Raw genomic sequence first — 18,468 nt, 5'->3', positions numbered from 1 at the left:
CAAGCGCCTAAAATGGAATGACATCAAGATTGACTCAGATTAAGTTTCTCAGAAGAACAGCAAGATGGGAGCTTGAAATTAAAATTACTGATAAATAAAGAGATGAGAACTTTCACACACATCTGAATTTGTAAACTGGGGTTCAAATCTCACATGTATTTAAACATGATCTTTTGAGCAAATTATATGTATTTTCTCCATTTTTCATACTCTAGGCTAATAACATTTTTAAAATTTTTATTTTATAGTGGTAAGAACATATAGGATCTACCCTCATGTTCAATACTTTCTTTTTGACGATAGGTACAATGTTGTACAGCAAATCTCTAGAACTCATTCATCTTGCTTAACTGAAACGTTATGCCCATTGTTTAGCAATTCTCCATTTCCCCCTTCTTTCCACCATTATTCTACTCTTTGCTTCTATAAATTTGACTATTTGAGATACCTCATTTAAGTGGAATCATGCAGTATTTGTTTTTCTATGATTATAGTAAAATTTGAATATTAGTAATAAAGTTATAGGATATTAGTGATGCAGAAGTATAAAAATAAGAGTTATCCATATCACATGCCAGAAATAAATATAATTAGTAATTTTATACAATTTTACACTTTTTAAAATCAAACTGCTAAGTGAAAAAGATGTTGCTCTGTATTAACAATTTTATATTTTGCTTTTCTTCACATACTATATGGCTATTTTTGTCATTAAAAATTCTTTAAATAATTTTTAATGGCTGTTCAATATTGCTTTTTCAACCACTTCCCTTTTCGTCACAAGTTTGAAATAACTGCTTTTAGGAAAACATTAATTTGATTGTATTGCGTTCCAGTCAGGCACAGAGAAAAATTTCTTTTTCCAGTTGTCCTTTTGGAAGCCTTTGAGAATGAGCAACCAATAAAGAAACAAATACATCATTTTCCCTGTTTTTACGCTCACTGGTTCAATTAATAAACAAAAAAATGTATTCTGCCCTTAGTTTTCTCATTGGTAAAGTGGAGATAGTAGTTCCTAAGCTGTAGCAGTATTATGAGGTTTAAACAAAGTACTTTGAGCATAATACCTGACATATAGTCAATGATCAATAAATGCTATATACCAACTATAATTACAGTAATAATAATAATTATGATTATAACCATCCTTACTATGATATTTTTATACTCTGATTTTATACTGCCTTTAAGAGGCAACATGCGTTGGTGGAAAGACAAACGTTAAAGTGGCATTACTTGATATGAGCATGAGTTACTTTGTTTCTTCAACTTTGTTTTTCTCATTTGCAAAATGGGAGTACAGTTACCTATTTTTCAGCATTCATAACACATATAAATGGATATAACACTATGAGCCAGACACACTCAATAAATACTAGTTATTATTCAGCTTCTAGTTCCAGTATTTCCTACCAGATATATTTCTGATCCAAGCTAGTGGGAATTAACCTAACAAATGGTAGCTTAGTTAACCAAGTCATCCTCTATTTCCTCAATTAAAAAGCAAGCATGGGAATAGTAATATACATAATTTTGAAATGTGATCCCAGCATATAACTAGAAACTTTATTTTTTTACTTGTCCCCCACCCTATATATATTTTATATATATATATTTTTAATATAATATATATAATATATATATTTTACAATATATATATTTATATATAATATAATATATATTTTTTATATATATGTCAATATTCCCATATATCCATCCCCCAAATTTTGTGGTCAAGGCTATTACTAAGTAACAATTATAATTGTGCACCAAACTGAGGGGCCTTAGACTTATTGAAATAGCTCTTTGAGTTGTTCAGTTTAATTTAAAATCAATAAAAAAATTAGCCAAATAAATTTAATGGCATCAACTCCTAAAATAATTGTTTGAACTTTAGATAGAACCTATCTGTACCCTGTCTACATATTATGTCCTACTACTTACATCTCTGAATAAACATGATTAAGATAACACAGTGACTCCCCCCTCAAAATTCAAAGAGCATTCATTTGTATCATTCTACTTCTTCTAGAAACATTATAAGAGTAAGGGTGCATAGCATTTTACATGGGTTGGAAAGACTTGACTGGGACTGTTGACACATTCAGCATGTCATGTGTTGTTAAGTGGTGTCACTTGATCAATGAAAGTGTTATTAAAAATGTAAAAATGGCCTTTATCAAAAAGTCCCCAAACAATAAATGTTGGCGTAGATGCACAGAGAGAGGAACACTCCTACACTGCTAGTGGGACTGCAAACTAGTTCAACTTCTGTGGAAAGCAGTATGGAGCTATCTTAAAGTGATACAAGTAGATCTACCATTTGATCCAGCAATTCCACTACTTGGCATCTACCCAAAAGATCAAAAGTCACTTTATAAAAAAGACACCTGCACTCGAATATTTATGGCAGCACAATTCACAGTTACAAAGCTTTAGAAACAACCCAAGTGCCCATCAAGTCACAAGTGGATTAATAAAATGTGGTATATGTATACCATGGAATACTACTCAGCTTTAAGAAACAATGGTGATACAGCACCTCTTGTATTTTCCTGGATAGAACTGGAACCCATTCTACTAAGTATCTCAAGAATGGAAAAACAAGCACCACATGTACTCACGAGCAAATTGGTATTAACGGATCAACACCTAAGTGGACATATAGGAAAAACATTGATCGGTTGTCAGGCAGGTAGGAGGGGGGAGGAGGGGATAGGTATATACAAACACAATGTGTGAGATGTGCAACATTTGGGTGATGGTCACGCTTGAGGCTCTGACTTGAGGGGGGAGGGGGGACATGGGAAATATATATATAACCTTAACATTGTACCCCATAATACGCTAAAATAAAAAAAAATTGCACCTTTAAAAGAAAAAAAGCAAGAGATAAGATAAAATGCCCTTGAATACATAAGGAGTAAAAATGGTAGAGCTAGTCTTCAAACTCAGGTCTGTGTTTTTCTGAAGCTGCTGCTACTCTCATCTGCCTTCCCAAAGGAATGGGATTCCATTTGCTTGTACTGGCTTATTCATTAGGCACCTACAAATTTATGGACTATGTTTTGAAATTCCGAAGCATCAGCAATTTGGAATTCCTTTCTTTCCCCTTTCTCAATAAAGACTGGAACTTTAAAAAAAAAAAAAAGTAAAAATGTAAAATCAATCTCTCATCCATTCCTTAATTAGTAGACATAAAGCCCTTTGAAGAGGAAGCTAAAAAAGTAGGACAAAGCTTCTATTTTATTTATTTATTTACTTCTTTGCTCTTTTTCAGAGAAAATCAACCTTGATGCTCTACATTAAGGTTAATGTTTCTCAAAAGTGAATGGAGCATATGAAAACAATGTAAGTCTGTGATCCATTAGCAAAGCACATTCTATAATATTTCTGTTATTTTTAACAGTCCATTGGTACAAGTAAAATGCAAAGGAATAGCCATATAAATAATTCTCGGCTAAAACTGTGTGGAAGGTATGATATCATCTTGATCCAAAATTTAAATTCACAGTAGGGAAAATCTAAGATTAACCAAAGGAGAGTGTAGGTTCAAACTGATCCTAGTTGAAAAGATGATATAACTAATGGCAAAAGAAAAAGGGCTTGGGAATAACTCTAAATAAAATCACGTAACCTAAACATTTTTAAAGAAGTTTTGCATGCGTCTCCACAAATGGCACAGATAAAAGATCTGAGAATTCAAGGAATCATTTTTCTTTGCAATATGTATGCTGATAAGGTGATATAAGAGTGTCTTCATCCACAGTACGTACACAGAAGATCTGTATATGTAAGGCATACTTTAATATCATAACTATTATCCTTATCAATATAAAGTTTAAGAAAATTTTAGCATGTAGGGTATGATTTCTGCATATAACAGGCACTAAAATATAAATTAAATGATTATTGAGTCAATTATTATAATGTGTCATTTTTCTTTCATAGTGTCTAACCTAGTTTCTAATTGGTAATGAACCAATTACAAGGTGGCACTTAAGTACCATCTATGCCAGCATTTCTTACCCAGAGACAATTTTATCCCTCCAAGACACTTGGCAATATCTGGAGTCAATTTTGCTTGTCACAACTGAGGAAAGTATGCTGTATTCCTAGCATCCCGTGTATAGAGTCGGGAGATATTGCTAAAGATTCTACAATGCACAGAACATCTTCCTTTCCCACAACAAAGGCTTGTCTGGCAACAAACATCGACAGTGCCAAGGATGACAAATCTTGATCTATACTGATATTGACCTTGGACAACATATAGATATGATTTGTTTTAAAACATTTGTTTATTATTTTAGGAAGAAGATACAATAAGGAGAAAACTATAGACTAAAAGACAAAGAGTGGCAAACATGATAAAAAAAAAAGCTGACAGTAATGAGGTAAGGTGAGGCAGGTTCCACTATCAGGGTAAGCAGTCTGTGGTCAAGTCCAGGCTAAGTTTACCCAGTTGGGTGGCAAAGGAGGAACCACATTGCATTCTCTAGTCATCTCATGATCTGGGCTTCAGAGAACTTCTTTTAAAGCATGGTCTTAAATGAACTCGTAGCACATTTTAATTTAAATGTTGTTGAAAAAGCTCATCTGAAAGATGAATTAAATTCCCTTGTCTCACTCTGTTCCTCAGACATACTTCTGGGTCACTCATTGGGTAGAGGTTTTGTTGCAAAAAATACCAAACATGCTTTTTGTTTGTTAACTTTAGCATTAGTAAATTTGAGTGAACAAAAACATTCTTGTAATAGATGAACACAACATACTAAATTTGGGAGTAGGAGTTAATCAATCTGACGGGCTATCAAAAACAACTGTGCTCAGAGTCAAACCCTAACGAGAGTAAGCTCAGTCATATTTTCACCCTGTCCTTTGCAATATAGAAAACCCTTATAGAGTGATTTGAGGAAAATAATTGTCTTTTCTATTTAAGCTCAATGCCATGGGGAAGAGGGTTTTCTTTTTCCCTTAATATTAAAATATTTACATTTCAAAATAAGTTCAGGAAGCTACTTGTCCATTTTCTAGATTACTTTATTTATGATACACAAATATGACTAATACAGAAAAATCTAAAATAGCACAAACTTCTAAATAACACGACAAGTAGTAGGATGATCACAGAGAAGCAAGTATGCTGCATGGGATTTTGCATGTTGTTGATCTGACTAAAGTTGGTAATTAATACATTCTACATAATGATATTAGAATCAGATTGCTAAATCAGATGTTCACAAACCAAAGGTCTTACCTAGAGCCTAAGGTTAACAATAATTTTAGGAAATAAGAAATCAAGAAGCTATGGCACAAAGCCTAAAAGTAAGGCCCGATGTTGTTTATGCCTTGACACATGGGAAAAGCCAGGGGCTCTCAAATGGCCTAATCTCACACTCCCCCGCAACTTTGCTGCCCTGTAGCAGCTCACCTAATCAAAAAGCTTATCTCTCAGGGACCAAGCACACAGTGCCTAGTTATCCCGAGTATTCGCTGCAGTTCCCTGCCACCCCATAGAATTATCTAAACAAGCCAATCACATCCTCCTGTGGAGCCATGGGACAGATAACCTTCTCTTTACTACAAAACCTACTTCCCACAGTGTCTGGCTTTCACTCCGTCCCCAAATACAACACCCACGTGGCCTTGCAAAGTGTGAGGTGTCTTTGTCCAAAAGGCTGTGGTTATCTATTGCTGATAAAAGCTGTCAGCCTCATTTGTCCCACGTCAGGTGTCAGGGATCAGCCATCCCCAGAACTGCCGCCACCCACCAACAGGATGAAGAAGAGACAATTAAAACAGAGGGACAAGCAAAGCAAGGAGGGATCTGAAGTACACTGCATGGTTGCTCGGGTCCTTCCTTCTTCCAGCAGACATGTGCTCTCTGGCCTACAATAACAGGCAAAGTCTCTAACAAGGTATGCGGTTGATTACTGCACACAAAAGCATGTAGGTTATGAAATATTTGCCTTTGATACCTCAGTGGTCACCTGGCTTATGAGTTATTTTCCAGGGGCCAGGCTTACAAACCTGAGATGTCAACTGTGTTCATTACAGGTAACCTAAAGACATCCTGCTCAAAACAGGCCATAGACGAGGACTTTCTTTCTAAGAAAGATCATTATTTGGGGGTGATTCAGGGTTCAAAATTCAGAATGTTTACAAAGAGATTGGTCCAGGTTGCCTGTCTTCCTTTTTCTCTGAGATTATTCCCCCAATAATTGTGAGTGAAGGGGAATGTAGGGCAACTTCTGTAACTCCTTCTAGTCCATGGAAATAAGAATGAACAGCTAAAGAGACTAACATGATCCTATTTTGTGCATGACAACATATTTATATATATTTTTTCATTTAGAAATATAAAAAATAAATTAAACAATGATGATAATTCTTTCTAAACCTAACTATAAAAAATCTGATACTTTTCTAACAGGAATAAAATCGCTTAATGTTTTAAAATAACTGGTTTCTAATTAAAGCAATTTAGACTGTGTGAAATTTTAAAAGTCAGCCTACTAAATGATTATTTTATTATATTGTTACTTTTAATTCATGAGGATGATAACTGCATCTTCAATATTAATATTTGCTCTTCTCTCCCTAGTTAAGCTAATTTAAATAGGTGATAATTAAGACTAACAACACAAGCATGAAAGCTAATAAAAGAATCTTTTATATATATTTGCAGTGTTTTAAATTTTACCTCTTTCCTCACATTAAACAGGGATTATAAGTAAACTGTTGATGGACTGTATAACTGTAACTTAGACTTTAATACTTTCTGCAACCATCTAACATAAATAAAAATTAACATATGTGTAAAAGGTAGTTAAAACATCTCAGGAAGTAAGATTACCGGAGGAAATGTACTGAGATTGATAAACTTTCTTCATGAAAATGCAAGAAAGACTGAGTTGTGTTTCTTTGCAAGCTGTCCTTAAATGAGTTCATTATAATAAAGAAGACCCGTCACTTAAATTTTCCTATTGGACATGTGGATTGCACAATACTATTGAAATAATTTTCTTGCTAGATATCTTACTTTATATGTTCTTACAGTGAAAAATGAGGGGCGAAACAATTGTATAGTCATTAGAATCCACAAAATAACATTTTTTGTGGACCATCACTATGATCATAAAAAGCCCTTATGGAGAGACAAGAAGAAAAAAACAAAACCAAAACAAGAGGAGAGAAGTATCAAATGTCAGAAAGAGACAGCTATTGCTGCTTAGGATTTCTAGATTTGTGATTACTCATTTATGCAAGTCACATAACCCTGTGGATTTTGGTTTCCTCATTAGTAAAATAAGGGATTGGGCAGGAAGATCTCTTGGGAAATTTTTAGCTTTGAAGTTCTTATAGAGTACACAAATGGCTCCTCTTTGTGTTAATCAAAATATCTTTTTTATAAAGCATGCTGAAGCATAGTTCTCTTTCATTATTTTATTCTTCTCTTCAACCACTTACCATAATGCGTGTGTAAACTTTGCTTTTAATATATTTACTCTTCTTGGAAAATTATTTTATAAAAGAAACTTTAGACTACTGTGTACAATAAAAATTATATATTATTTTATTCCACAAAGTATATGGTTATTCTTAATTCAGAACTGCAAACATAGGTTTAATTGCATGTTATTTCCTACCAGTAATTTCAATTTGCTTTTAAATCAACACTGCTGATTTTATATTTCAACAGAACTTTGAAAGTTTTTGAAAGTAAATTTTAATTTTGCAGCAGTATGATGTGAATCCAACTCTAAATCAGTATCTTGTAAAATAATTCTTCAAACTATGAAGTAGCTGCCATTTGTAACAGTCTTGCCCCTAAGCAGAAAGTTACAACTGCCTTGTTTTCTCATTGAACAGATTTAACAGTAACTATCTTACAGGTAAACAAATTAAGCTGGAAAAGAAATAATTAAATGCTGATAACAAGTATCTTCATAGACATGAAAAATTAGAATATTCATTTTTTCATGCTTTAAGTATTTTTAATTGAAATGTTACCTTCAAATATTTAGAAATGAGACCCATTGAGTATCAAAATTTTTCAATAATATATTACCTTATTATCTTTTAATGTTTATACTTTTAAGTTGACATTATTAAATTAAGTAAAAATCATGACACATGATCCAGTATAATTTTTTCACCATCTCAAAAATATCAAACTGCTGCAAAGATGATACAACAGTTGCTGTATTATCACCTCCAAGGTGAGCCACTGTTAGATGTATAGAAATCATCTTTTTATTATAAAGTATTTTAATTGCAGTGCTAAGTAATTTTTTAAAGACTTAAGGAATATCACATATACTTGAATCTAAGTTCAGTTTCTCCTAATGGTGAGAACATATCTGTTAACAATATACCAAATCTATTTATATCTATTTATGTGAAAACTTAAGAAAACAGCGTGTCCTACACACATAATATACCAGCATAACAATTCCATTTTAATTACTGCTTTATATTGTGTAACTTGATATCTATTGAATCTATTTTATATTGATTTATTTTTATTTTCACATTAATCTGGGTATATAACTCCAAATAATTAATGAGTGGTATATTTTTCCTCTGATGATAAGCAATTTATATTTGTAACCCATGAAGCAGCCTCATGAAATTATGGTTTAAAATAATCTTAACTAGAAATAATACAAAGACTAGAAATATTTAAGTTAGAAAAAGAAACATAGTTACTTGCTTTATGTGGCCTGTTGGGGTATCTATTATCATATTTGGCAATTATTTCAACATATTTTTAGACCCCCAGAGCACTGCTCAATATGATGCCATAGAATCATGTCCTGTTCAACCAATAACAGAATCCATACAGCCTCAAATAGTAATCAGTTTTTACTGAGGGAATAAATTATGTTTGCATCATTTATATCTGATAACAGCTCACTTTGGCAAACATTTATTGTATATTCAGAATCTGCTATTTAACAAAGTGCCAATGGTCAATAAGGTAATAGTTTATGCCTCCTCCCCTTGCTAATATCTTACAGTCTACTTTATTTTGGAATATTTTAAAAAATATTCCATTGGAAATATTCACACAATGCAATGGGAGTAAAGAAAAGAAAGATGTGATTCATTCTGGAATCACATTTATCAAGAGGTCTTCCTGTTAAAAATGGGTGGTGGGAAATTGTATTTTAAAGGAACAGCTTGGACTTTATAGGCAATGTATCATCTTTAAAGTGTTTTAAGCACAGGTGTGATATGGTCAGATTTCCATTTTAGACTGAAAATTAGCAAAATGCTTTACAAATGGTAGTATTCAATTAATGTTAATAGGATCGGTGAATTTCTGTCACAAATATATCGATCCTCCAAACAACATGCTAACTCCCATTTAAATATATAAGTGTATTAAAATGAGACTTATGTTGCTAATAACTAACTGCAAATATGAAATAAATTATACTCTCACCTTTGTGTCTCTGTCTTTGAAAATGCTATTTCTTTTCTGGAATGTTTTATCACTCGAATTTCTGTTGCTTTTTAAGGTAGGCGACACCTTATCGCATTATCAACATAGGTGAGGTCTTCTCTGTCACAGCATTTATCATAGAGTATTAAAAATACTACTTACCCATCTCTTCTGCCAAATATCAGACTCCTTGATGGCAAGACCTATGCTTTAACTTGTTCCTAAAAGCCTGAATACAGTAAATGTTCACCAGATAAGCTGGAGAAATCATAAACACAAAATAAAACTCTCTGGAGCTCTTCTATGTGGTGCAAAATTAAACATCTTATTTAAATAGGAAAACATGAGTTAACTTTCAGAACTGATTTTTATTTTTCTGCATACCTACACTGACCTAAACAAAAATTCTTACCAATTTTAATGAACGTACATTGTACTGTCTTGAATAGTGTTTCCAAAAAATTCATGCTTACCCCGAACCTCAAAATGTGGCCTCCTTTATAAATTGGGTCTTTGTGGACATGATTAGCTAAGTTGAGGTTATGCTGGGTTAGGGTGGGTCCTAAATCCAATGACTGGTGTCCTTATAGGAAGGCCGTGGGACAGTACAAAGACACACACAGTGGGGAGAAGGCCAGAGATGGAGACTGAAATGATACAGCAACAAGCCAAGGAACACCAAGGAACGCTGACCCCACCAAGAGCTGGGGAGAGACATGAAATGATCTCTCTCTGAGACTCCAGAAGGAACTAACCCTGCTTATACCTTGATTTTAAACTTCTGTCTTCCAGAATTATGATAGGATAAATCCTGCTAACCAAAGCCACATGGTTTGTGGCAATGTGTTACAGGAGGCCCCAGGGAACTCATACATATGTACCTGGCGGCATCTCTTGCCTAAGCAGAACAAGCACTGTGGGAGCCAGTCTGTGGTCCCTACAAGAGGACACTGTCACTAGAGGATGCAGATGTGCCACTGACACAGCATGAAAAGAACCAAATTCTATCTTGCTTCTATTTCTATTTGGGTCCTCCTCATTTTATTTCTCAACCTGCACCAATTTTCCATCACGATTTTCATGGGGTGATATATTCAGGTTTTATTAATTATTCATCCAGATCAAAAGCATATATACAAATTACTCTAGGTGTGTGTATCCTGTTTTCCCAAGGTGCCGACCTTACTCTTAGGAAGACTATTTAAAAGCTAATTTAGTATTTTTGCCATCAATATTGCTTACTACTTCAGTCAATAAACTGTGTTTGGCTTTTGTTAATGAATGCTTGAGTAATGAAGCCTACGTGATTTTTAGAAAGCATTAACTGAGACTTCTCCCTTTTGTTCCATCAAGTCTCTCCGGTATAGAGTAAGAAGATTAGTGTCGCTGCTGGGGGAGACAGCTTACTGAGTCAGAAGACGAGAAGACATACTGCTAAGTTTCAAAAATAACAGCATGCACTTGTTTCAACTAAACTTGAGGGAAAACCAAATGTAGAGGGAGCAGAATAATTTAAAATGGGTTTAGATTTATTGAAATTGGAATTCATATTATATTCAAGGCAAGTCAGGAAATCGAAACAACAGAAACCCTAAAGACTTCAAAGCAGTGGCCTGGAACTAAACTCCGCCCGGAGTAGAATGAACGTCGTATTGCAACCTTGAGAAGTGCCTAATTTCTCAGATGACAAAATGATCATGGAAAGACTGCATAGAGGAAATATAACGAACACAAGGGGAGTTGCAATAGGCACACATTCAAACAGAAACAGTGCTCACATTACAGTTTTTTCCCTCTCTAGATCTTCTGGCAAACTTTGAAATAAAAGAAGCCCCATTCCCTAACCTGCAGGTTTAAGATACATCCCAGATAACCCTCTAAGGTGGTTCCAGAAAGAGTAGGTGTGATCAAAGCCACATTTCTCCTTGCTGAGGAGGAGAAAACGCAGAGTACTGCTATTCCCTAGGAGGGCAAAATAGAAGGGTGTATGGAATCCACATTTCCCCACTCAAAGACAAATGATTTCCTTTCTCACTGCAAAATTAAACAAGCCACTTAGATGACAGTTTGCTAAGTTAAAGAACAAATAGATGGTCTTCTTCCAAGGGTCCACTGTAGTCTGAATTGTAGTATAGAAAATTTAAATTAAAGTAACTCTTGGAAAGTTGTCCATGACAAATATGCTTAACACACATTTTTCTTATTATAGATACATATTTTTTTGGAAAAGAGATAAATATAATTTATATTCTTTAAAAATAGTAAAATGCAAATACGCTCTGGACATTTGGTGTGTACTATGGTTTGAATGTGTCTCTCAAAGGGAGATTTAAAATATGATTAAGGGAAAATAAATTCCTTAGGTGACCATGCATATTTGAAAAAGAAACAGATAAAATTTATAGAAAGATATAATGAAATTGACTTTAAAATTCAGTGGTTGGCTTTAATTTAAGAACAGGCACAGCTGAAGAGAGACTTAGTGAACTGGAAGGAAGTTCTTCAGAATGTATCCAAAATCCATCATAAAGAATCAAAAAGATGGATTATAGTAGGGGTTCCTCACTTTTAAATATTTCATAAGACTTCAAGCAATTTAATTTGGAAAGATTTGTTTTCCAAATCTTCTACTTAAGGTATCATTAGAATATCCTTACATATGTTTGTGTGCAATATACATTTATAAAATACAAATAGGAAAGCAACCTTTTATTTTATATGTGCATGTAAAATATATGATAGAAGGTAGTATATTGTCAGAGAAAGCAAGTAATGTTAAATAATTTTAAGAAACATATTACTGTTTAAATGCAAATGACAAAACCTGCCATAAATTTGAACAATAGGATACTCACAGTAAGAACAGCCATAGACTTCGATTCTGAGCCCAATGCGGCCCTCTCCATTCCAGTCCAGAGGCACTATGCGCACATAGCGAGCGATAATTGGATGCTGTAAGTCATGCCGGACCACACTGTCAGAGTTGATGTTTCCAGGAAATGCCTGGAAAAAGAAACATAATTTTAAAAATTGGTGGAAAAATGCTTTTGAAACAACCATGTTCTCTACATGCTAGAATAAACACAAATCTCCTTACCCAATAGAAGGGTTGTTATATTCTTATACCATAAATAATTTGAAAAACCATTGTTCACTCCCTTTATTTAAAAATAAGACCATGAGTGTGGCTTTCTTAAAAAAAATAAAGAAGATAAAAAAATAAGTCCAGTTTTAAGTGGGAAACAGACTAGGGTTTCTATGGGCTCTTGTGTTTGTATAAATATACATTAAAAGAGGGAAACACTGCATGGCACCCACTGTAGTATCCCATAAATATTTAAATTATGAGTCCTAGGTATTTTGCATTTAAGTCACACAATAAACACTATTTTACAGAATGCAACCATACTGCTTTGTAAAAATCATTCCCATATTAGCTTCACATACAACCATTAGAAATCTAAGATAACATTTTAATATCAGTTAGATAAGGAGAACAATTGAACACTTTGTGAAGAGGTCAGCGTTTTCTACCTTTTATTGGAACAGACACATTTAGTGAGTTTGTTCAGTGGGTCAGAGACATGTTAATTCCATTTTTCTCGTTATAGAAGATTGTGTCAAAAGAGTAATTATCCATGAATCTTATCTGATACTGAAAGCTCACATTGTCTATTTTTTTCCAGAGGAGAACAAATGGATTTTCTTTGGACATACATAACATTGATTCAACAAGCATTTATAAACTGTCTATTACACTATAAGTATAGAGCAAGACAATATGGGAAGTGGAGCCACAGACTCCACCCTCAAAATGATTACCATCTATTAATAATATTAGGGAAAATTCAAGTATAAAGTTATAATCCAAGGGAGATTTAAAGAAAGAGATATAAATCAAATTAATGAGAGCTTGTGCTATTTTAAACATCAGCTATTTTAACTCTGTATATATATACTAGCTATCCCTATATTAGATAACTTGAATTTTTAACATTATATTTTGCATGAGATTTTTTTTATATTTGTTTAAATTATCTCATAAGCACAGAAAAATTTAGAAGAAAAATATTTTATAAATCATAAAAGATGTAACATAGGCACTATTTACATAGCTAGTCTGCTGTATTCTTGACCTGAGAAATTAAATTTACTTCTATATAAAACCAGAAGGTTTGTCTTTTTAAAAAAGTATTTTTAATAATAATTTTAAAAGGTGTAATATTAATAAGAATCAAAGAAAAAGATGCTTTTTTCCCCCCACAGGTTATATAATTTCTTTTCTTGTTTATTTCAGAGTGTTACAGAGATACAAATGCTTTTGTTACATAAATTGCCTTTGCACTGCCTGACAAGCATGCCCATCCCCCAGACAGTGTGCACTATATCCATTAGGTATGGATTTACCCTTCCCCTTCTCTCCACTCCCACCTACCTGACACCTGATGAATGTTACTTCCCATATGTGCACATTAGTATTGATCAATTAGTACCAATTTAATGCTGAGAACATGGTGCTTGTTTTCCTTAGTTCTTTGAGGTGTCTCCATACTACTTCCACTGAGGTTGTACTAGCTTGCAATCTCACCAGCAGTGTATGAGTGTTCCTACCTCTCTGCATCCACACCAGCATTTGTTGTTTTGGGACTTTCTGATAAAAGCAATTCTCACTGAAGTTAAATGATATCTCATTATGGTTTTGATTTGTATTTCCCTGATGATTAGAGATGCTGAGCATTTTTTCATATGTTTGTTGGCCATTAGCCTATATTCTTCTGAACAGTTTCTGTTCTTGCTGATTCTCCTGAGTTCTATATAGATTCTAGTTATCAGCCCTTTATATAAATGTTTTCAATAAAAAGGAAACAGTAGCATTGCAATGGAAGGCACTGGTTTAAGTTCACACAAGCATCACTACAGCAAATTTGTAGAAGAATGTTTGTTACCCAACCTGCATTCCCTGGTCAAACTCCTAGCCTTGGTTATAGAAAATGTGTAACATAAGGCCTAGTAATTATAAGAAGTGTGTTGAAATATTTCCTTTTTATTTCAATGATTTTATATAACCTTTTGTTGGTCTCAGAAACCTGAATAATGGGCAATATTTACTCTATAACATGTACAATTATATGTTTTGAAAATTAAAATGCTCTTCAGTGATGATTCCTGTTGTGCTCTTTTTTTGTTTTCTTCAATGAGCAGCATACTACGACTATCTTTTTAAAAATAGCCACACCTTTCTTCAATCCTTCATAAGACAAAGATATTTGAGCAGTAGGTCTTGAATTTTAACATTTACTAGAGCATCCTGTTTGCATCTTGGTGACACAATTTCATCAAGAAAAACATTTAGAGAGGTTTTTTTCTTTATTTTTAGGTACTTTTCCAGCTAGCTTTTAGATTTACAAAGATCCACAAATCTAAATAAGAATTCTATCAATCCAAGGCTGCATTTTAGCATCACTATAGGGTTGGGTTTTTTGTTTTTGTTTTTGTTTTTTACTTCAACTGCAAGAACAATGAGAATCCCTGCCCAAATTCACCTAAATGAAATCCATACTTACATATAGGTTAATCTAAAATTTATGACCTTAAATAATATTCAAGAAATGCCACCGAACAATTTTAACTTGAGAATTTTATGCTTTGCATGTTGCTAGGTTTTATATGAATATTAAAACAAAAACAAAGAACTCTCCTGGAACACTGTTTATGAGACATTTGCAATCTTATGAGGCCTAAAATAAAATATGAAAAGATATTGCAAAAGGCAGCATTAAAAGGAACAACGGAAATGCATGATGTAACCAGTAATTTCACTTATATTTGGAGTTCTGTGAAGGCAATGCAATCAGGCAGACTCTACAGACAGAGCTCAGCTGCGTAGGAAGACAGAAAGGGTGGAGTGGGGAACAGGTGAAGTCAGACATAAAGACGGAACGTGGACCTAGGGCCCAGCACCCAGTTCTACTCTTGCTGGGATTTTGCCCTGTATGGGTAACTTCTCTAGGAGTCATCTTTTTTATTCCTTCTCTCCATATGTCTCATACAAAAAGACTTGAGGAGCTATTACAAAGGAAATGGACTTCAGAGAAAGACAAAGTAGGCACATGTGTGATGACATCATTTAAGAATCTAAAATGCAGAGCTTTCTGAAGTGCTTTTTGATTAGTTGACCTGTTTCCTCATGTGTTTGCTTTTGAACAAATCAAATAAATATTGACTAATACAAAGATATTTTAAGGAAAAGATAATTAGTGGCGATGTGGATATGTCGCATTTGAGATTAAATGGTGGCATAGAGAATCGGAGACGTTTACAATAACACCGTTTTATCTAAGGTTAGATTTGCAGAGAGGGCAAATTTATCATGTATGAACAAATGTATGTTATATGATGTTAATATTTTCTATAAGATTCACAGCATCAATAGATTGTGATTTTTTGCACTTCTTTTCATATCCAAGCATATTGAGATTTAAGACATTTTCTTAATTGAAGCTGTAAACATTTCAAAAGAATGGCATAGCATTACCATTCATTATCTTGAATACAAAGGTATACATACATGTGAAATGTCTCCATTAAAAAGCAATATTTGGAAAAGTTAAGAAACACAGGAAGTATACCCATGGATTTAATAAAAACAAGGTCTAAGATTTATATATCAGTTTATTATTTAAAGGGTTCTCATATATTCTGTATTGTTCATGACCCAGAGGAAACTTTAAATTTGACAGAGATGCTTTTTTCCCCAAATTGGGAAACTTAGACCCAGACAGTTTGGATGACTAGATGCTGAATGCCTAATTAGGGCAAATCAGGGACAAAGTGACAAGCTTTTCCACTCCCCTTAGTGGAGAATCAAATTTTCAGTTAGAAATAAAGATTTTCCACTTAGGCATAATACATCATATTTTTGATGTTACACATTACATATGTGAATATCAAATTTAAAAGGTTGATAGGCAACTTTTACTGTACCAAATTTTGGGCACACATTTGATTTCCAGCCTGCTTATTAGATGGTATATCATGCCTGCATATTTGACCTCTCTCTTCATTTATTGTTCTATAAATTTTGACAAAATTGATATTTTCTTAGCTCATTAATTCTCCCAGATCATGCTTCTATTGTGGTTGTTAGCATGCAACGGTCCTCTGCAGTTTTAATATAAGTAATTAAAAGGTTTGAATGACAGTGTTTACTAAAAGAAAAGAAAGATTGGTTAGCTATAGTGCATGTCATTCCATAGCCATGACAAAACTGCCACAGGTCTTGAAAAAGAGCAGTTTTTTCATGTAATTTGACTCTTTTTTACAGTCTCTTGCAGATTTTCACATAGATATGAAAAGGAAAAAAACAAGATATACAGCTGATTTTTATCAAAACCTTTAAGATTCAGAAATCTATATCAAAAATGGAAAAGTTAAAATGAATTTGAATCTTTCTTATATAGAACAATCTTATATAGAACAATTTGAATCTTTCTTCATAATTCTTCATTTAGACAAATATTACACAATAAGCACTTTGCAGATACATGAAAATCCAAACCAAATTTGTCATTGAAACTGAAAAATCAATTTACAACTTGTGACTTTGATGTTGCTATTAAATCTCCCTTAGTATTTGAGATTTATATATATTCTTAGAAGAATAAGAGTTATTATTATTCCTCTTATTATTATTAAATAGCATCTATACATCTCACAAAGCTTTATGTTCATTAAAGTTAACACCAATAAAATAAAATGTTAAACCTATGGTGCTACTTTTAAAGTTTCTATCCTATAAACTATACAAAGATACAGCAAAGAGTTAGAATTTTTTATTGTAAGTCATCCAAAATGTTAACTTTATAATAATCTAAACATCACTGAAATTTTAATAATTAAAAATTTCCCATCATGTGCACTAAATATTTCTTCTAGCTCAGACAACAGTTCAGATTATCTAAGGGGGGAACGAAAGCTTTTCTGTAAAATGCCAGATAGTAAATATTTTAGACTTTGCAGGCTTCATGCTTCTCTATGCCATATCATTCCCCATTTTTTTTTCTTTTTTTAACAAGACTTGAGAAATTTAAGAACTATTCTTAGCTCATAAATTTTGTAAGAATAAGCATGGACTATAGTTTGCCCATGGGCTACAGTTTGCCAGACCCTGGTCTATGAGGGTCTTTGAAATTACTAATTCCTCTTCTCAATTCAGATAGGATGCAAAAGTCTAAAGCTGTTGGAAGATTTTCCAGCCTTTACATGACATTTAAAAACCAGTAAACTTTGGAAAAGCATTTTGTAAGCCCTTGGAGCCTATAATTTATCAGACTGTAGGAAAATACATCAGGATTTAGAAGTAGGCTGTGTGTGATGCATGAGCTAACATTTTCCCTCAAATTTACAAAGATGAGGTCTGAAGTGTAACTGATGAACTATTTTATGGAGAGAATAAGTATATTTAGTTCTCTTTAAAACCTCACTTTTCAAGAGACCTTATATAAAAGATCACAAGCACCTGTAGCAAAGGAATGAGACTCTGTATCTTAGTGTGAAGGTATTGCTTAAGACTTAAAAAAAAAGGTGCCTAAAACACTTAGCTGTTGTGTAAGTAAACCTAGGAAGAGCTTTTAGTATCGCTGACAACAGTCTCATAAGTGAGAAATTACGTGAAGAAAACAACAACACGAATATTTCCTAAAGTGAGAAATTTTATTTTCTTAAAATATAAAATGTCACTGCTCACATTAAACACACATATTGATTATTCTCTAAGTAAATGTCATAAACCCGTGATCACTATAATCACTTCTCTTTAAGTAAAATCTTATTTCTTGCTGGATTTTTAGATTTTATTTTCCCCATGCCAGCAACTTACATCAAAATGTAGGAATAGATTTTCCATTTTGCAGCTTGGTATGCGTTTCCAGGGCGAGTTTTACTCCCTGCTGGAGCAGGAAGAAAAGAAGAACCTTCATAAAACACCGTATCTGTTACCCTCCTGGGTGAAGCCT

At 33.3% G+C, this 18,468-nt stretch overlaps 1 protein-coding gene across 1 annotated transcript in view; it reads right to left on the bottom strand.

The window, feature by feature from the left end:
* CNTNAP2 (contactin associated protein 2) overlaps window positions 1-18,468 on the bottom strand; it is a 1,865,599-nt gene that overhangs the window by 1,069,542 nt on the left and 777,589 nt on the right. The window contains exon 4 of the mRNA XM_012768220.3: window positions 12,310-12,457. Coding sequence (XP_012623674.2) covers window positions 12,310-12,457 — 148 coding nt within the window. The remainder of the gene's footprint in view (window positions 1-12,309; window positions 12,458-18,468) is intronic.

Source organism: Microcebus murinus, chromosome 9, assembly GCF_040939455.1.
Source record: "Microcebus murinus isolate Inina chromosome 9, M.murinus_Inina_mat1.0, whole genome shotgun sequence".
NCBI classification, from domain to species: domain Eukaryota; kingdom Metazoa; phylum Chordata; class Mammalia; order Primates; family Cheirogaleidae; genus Microcebus; species Microcebus murinus.
Note: the sequence above shows the minus strand (reverse complement) of the source record. Positions and strands in the feature narration are given on the sequence as shown.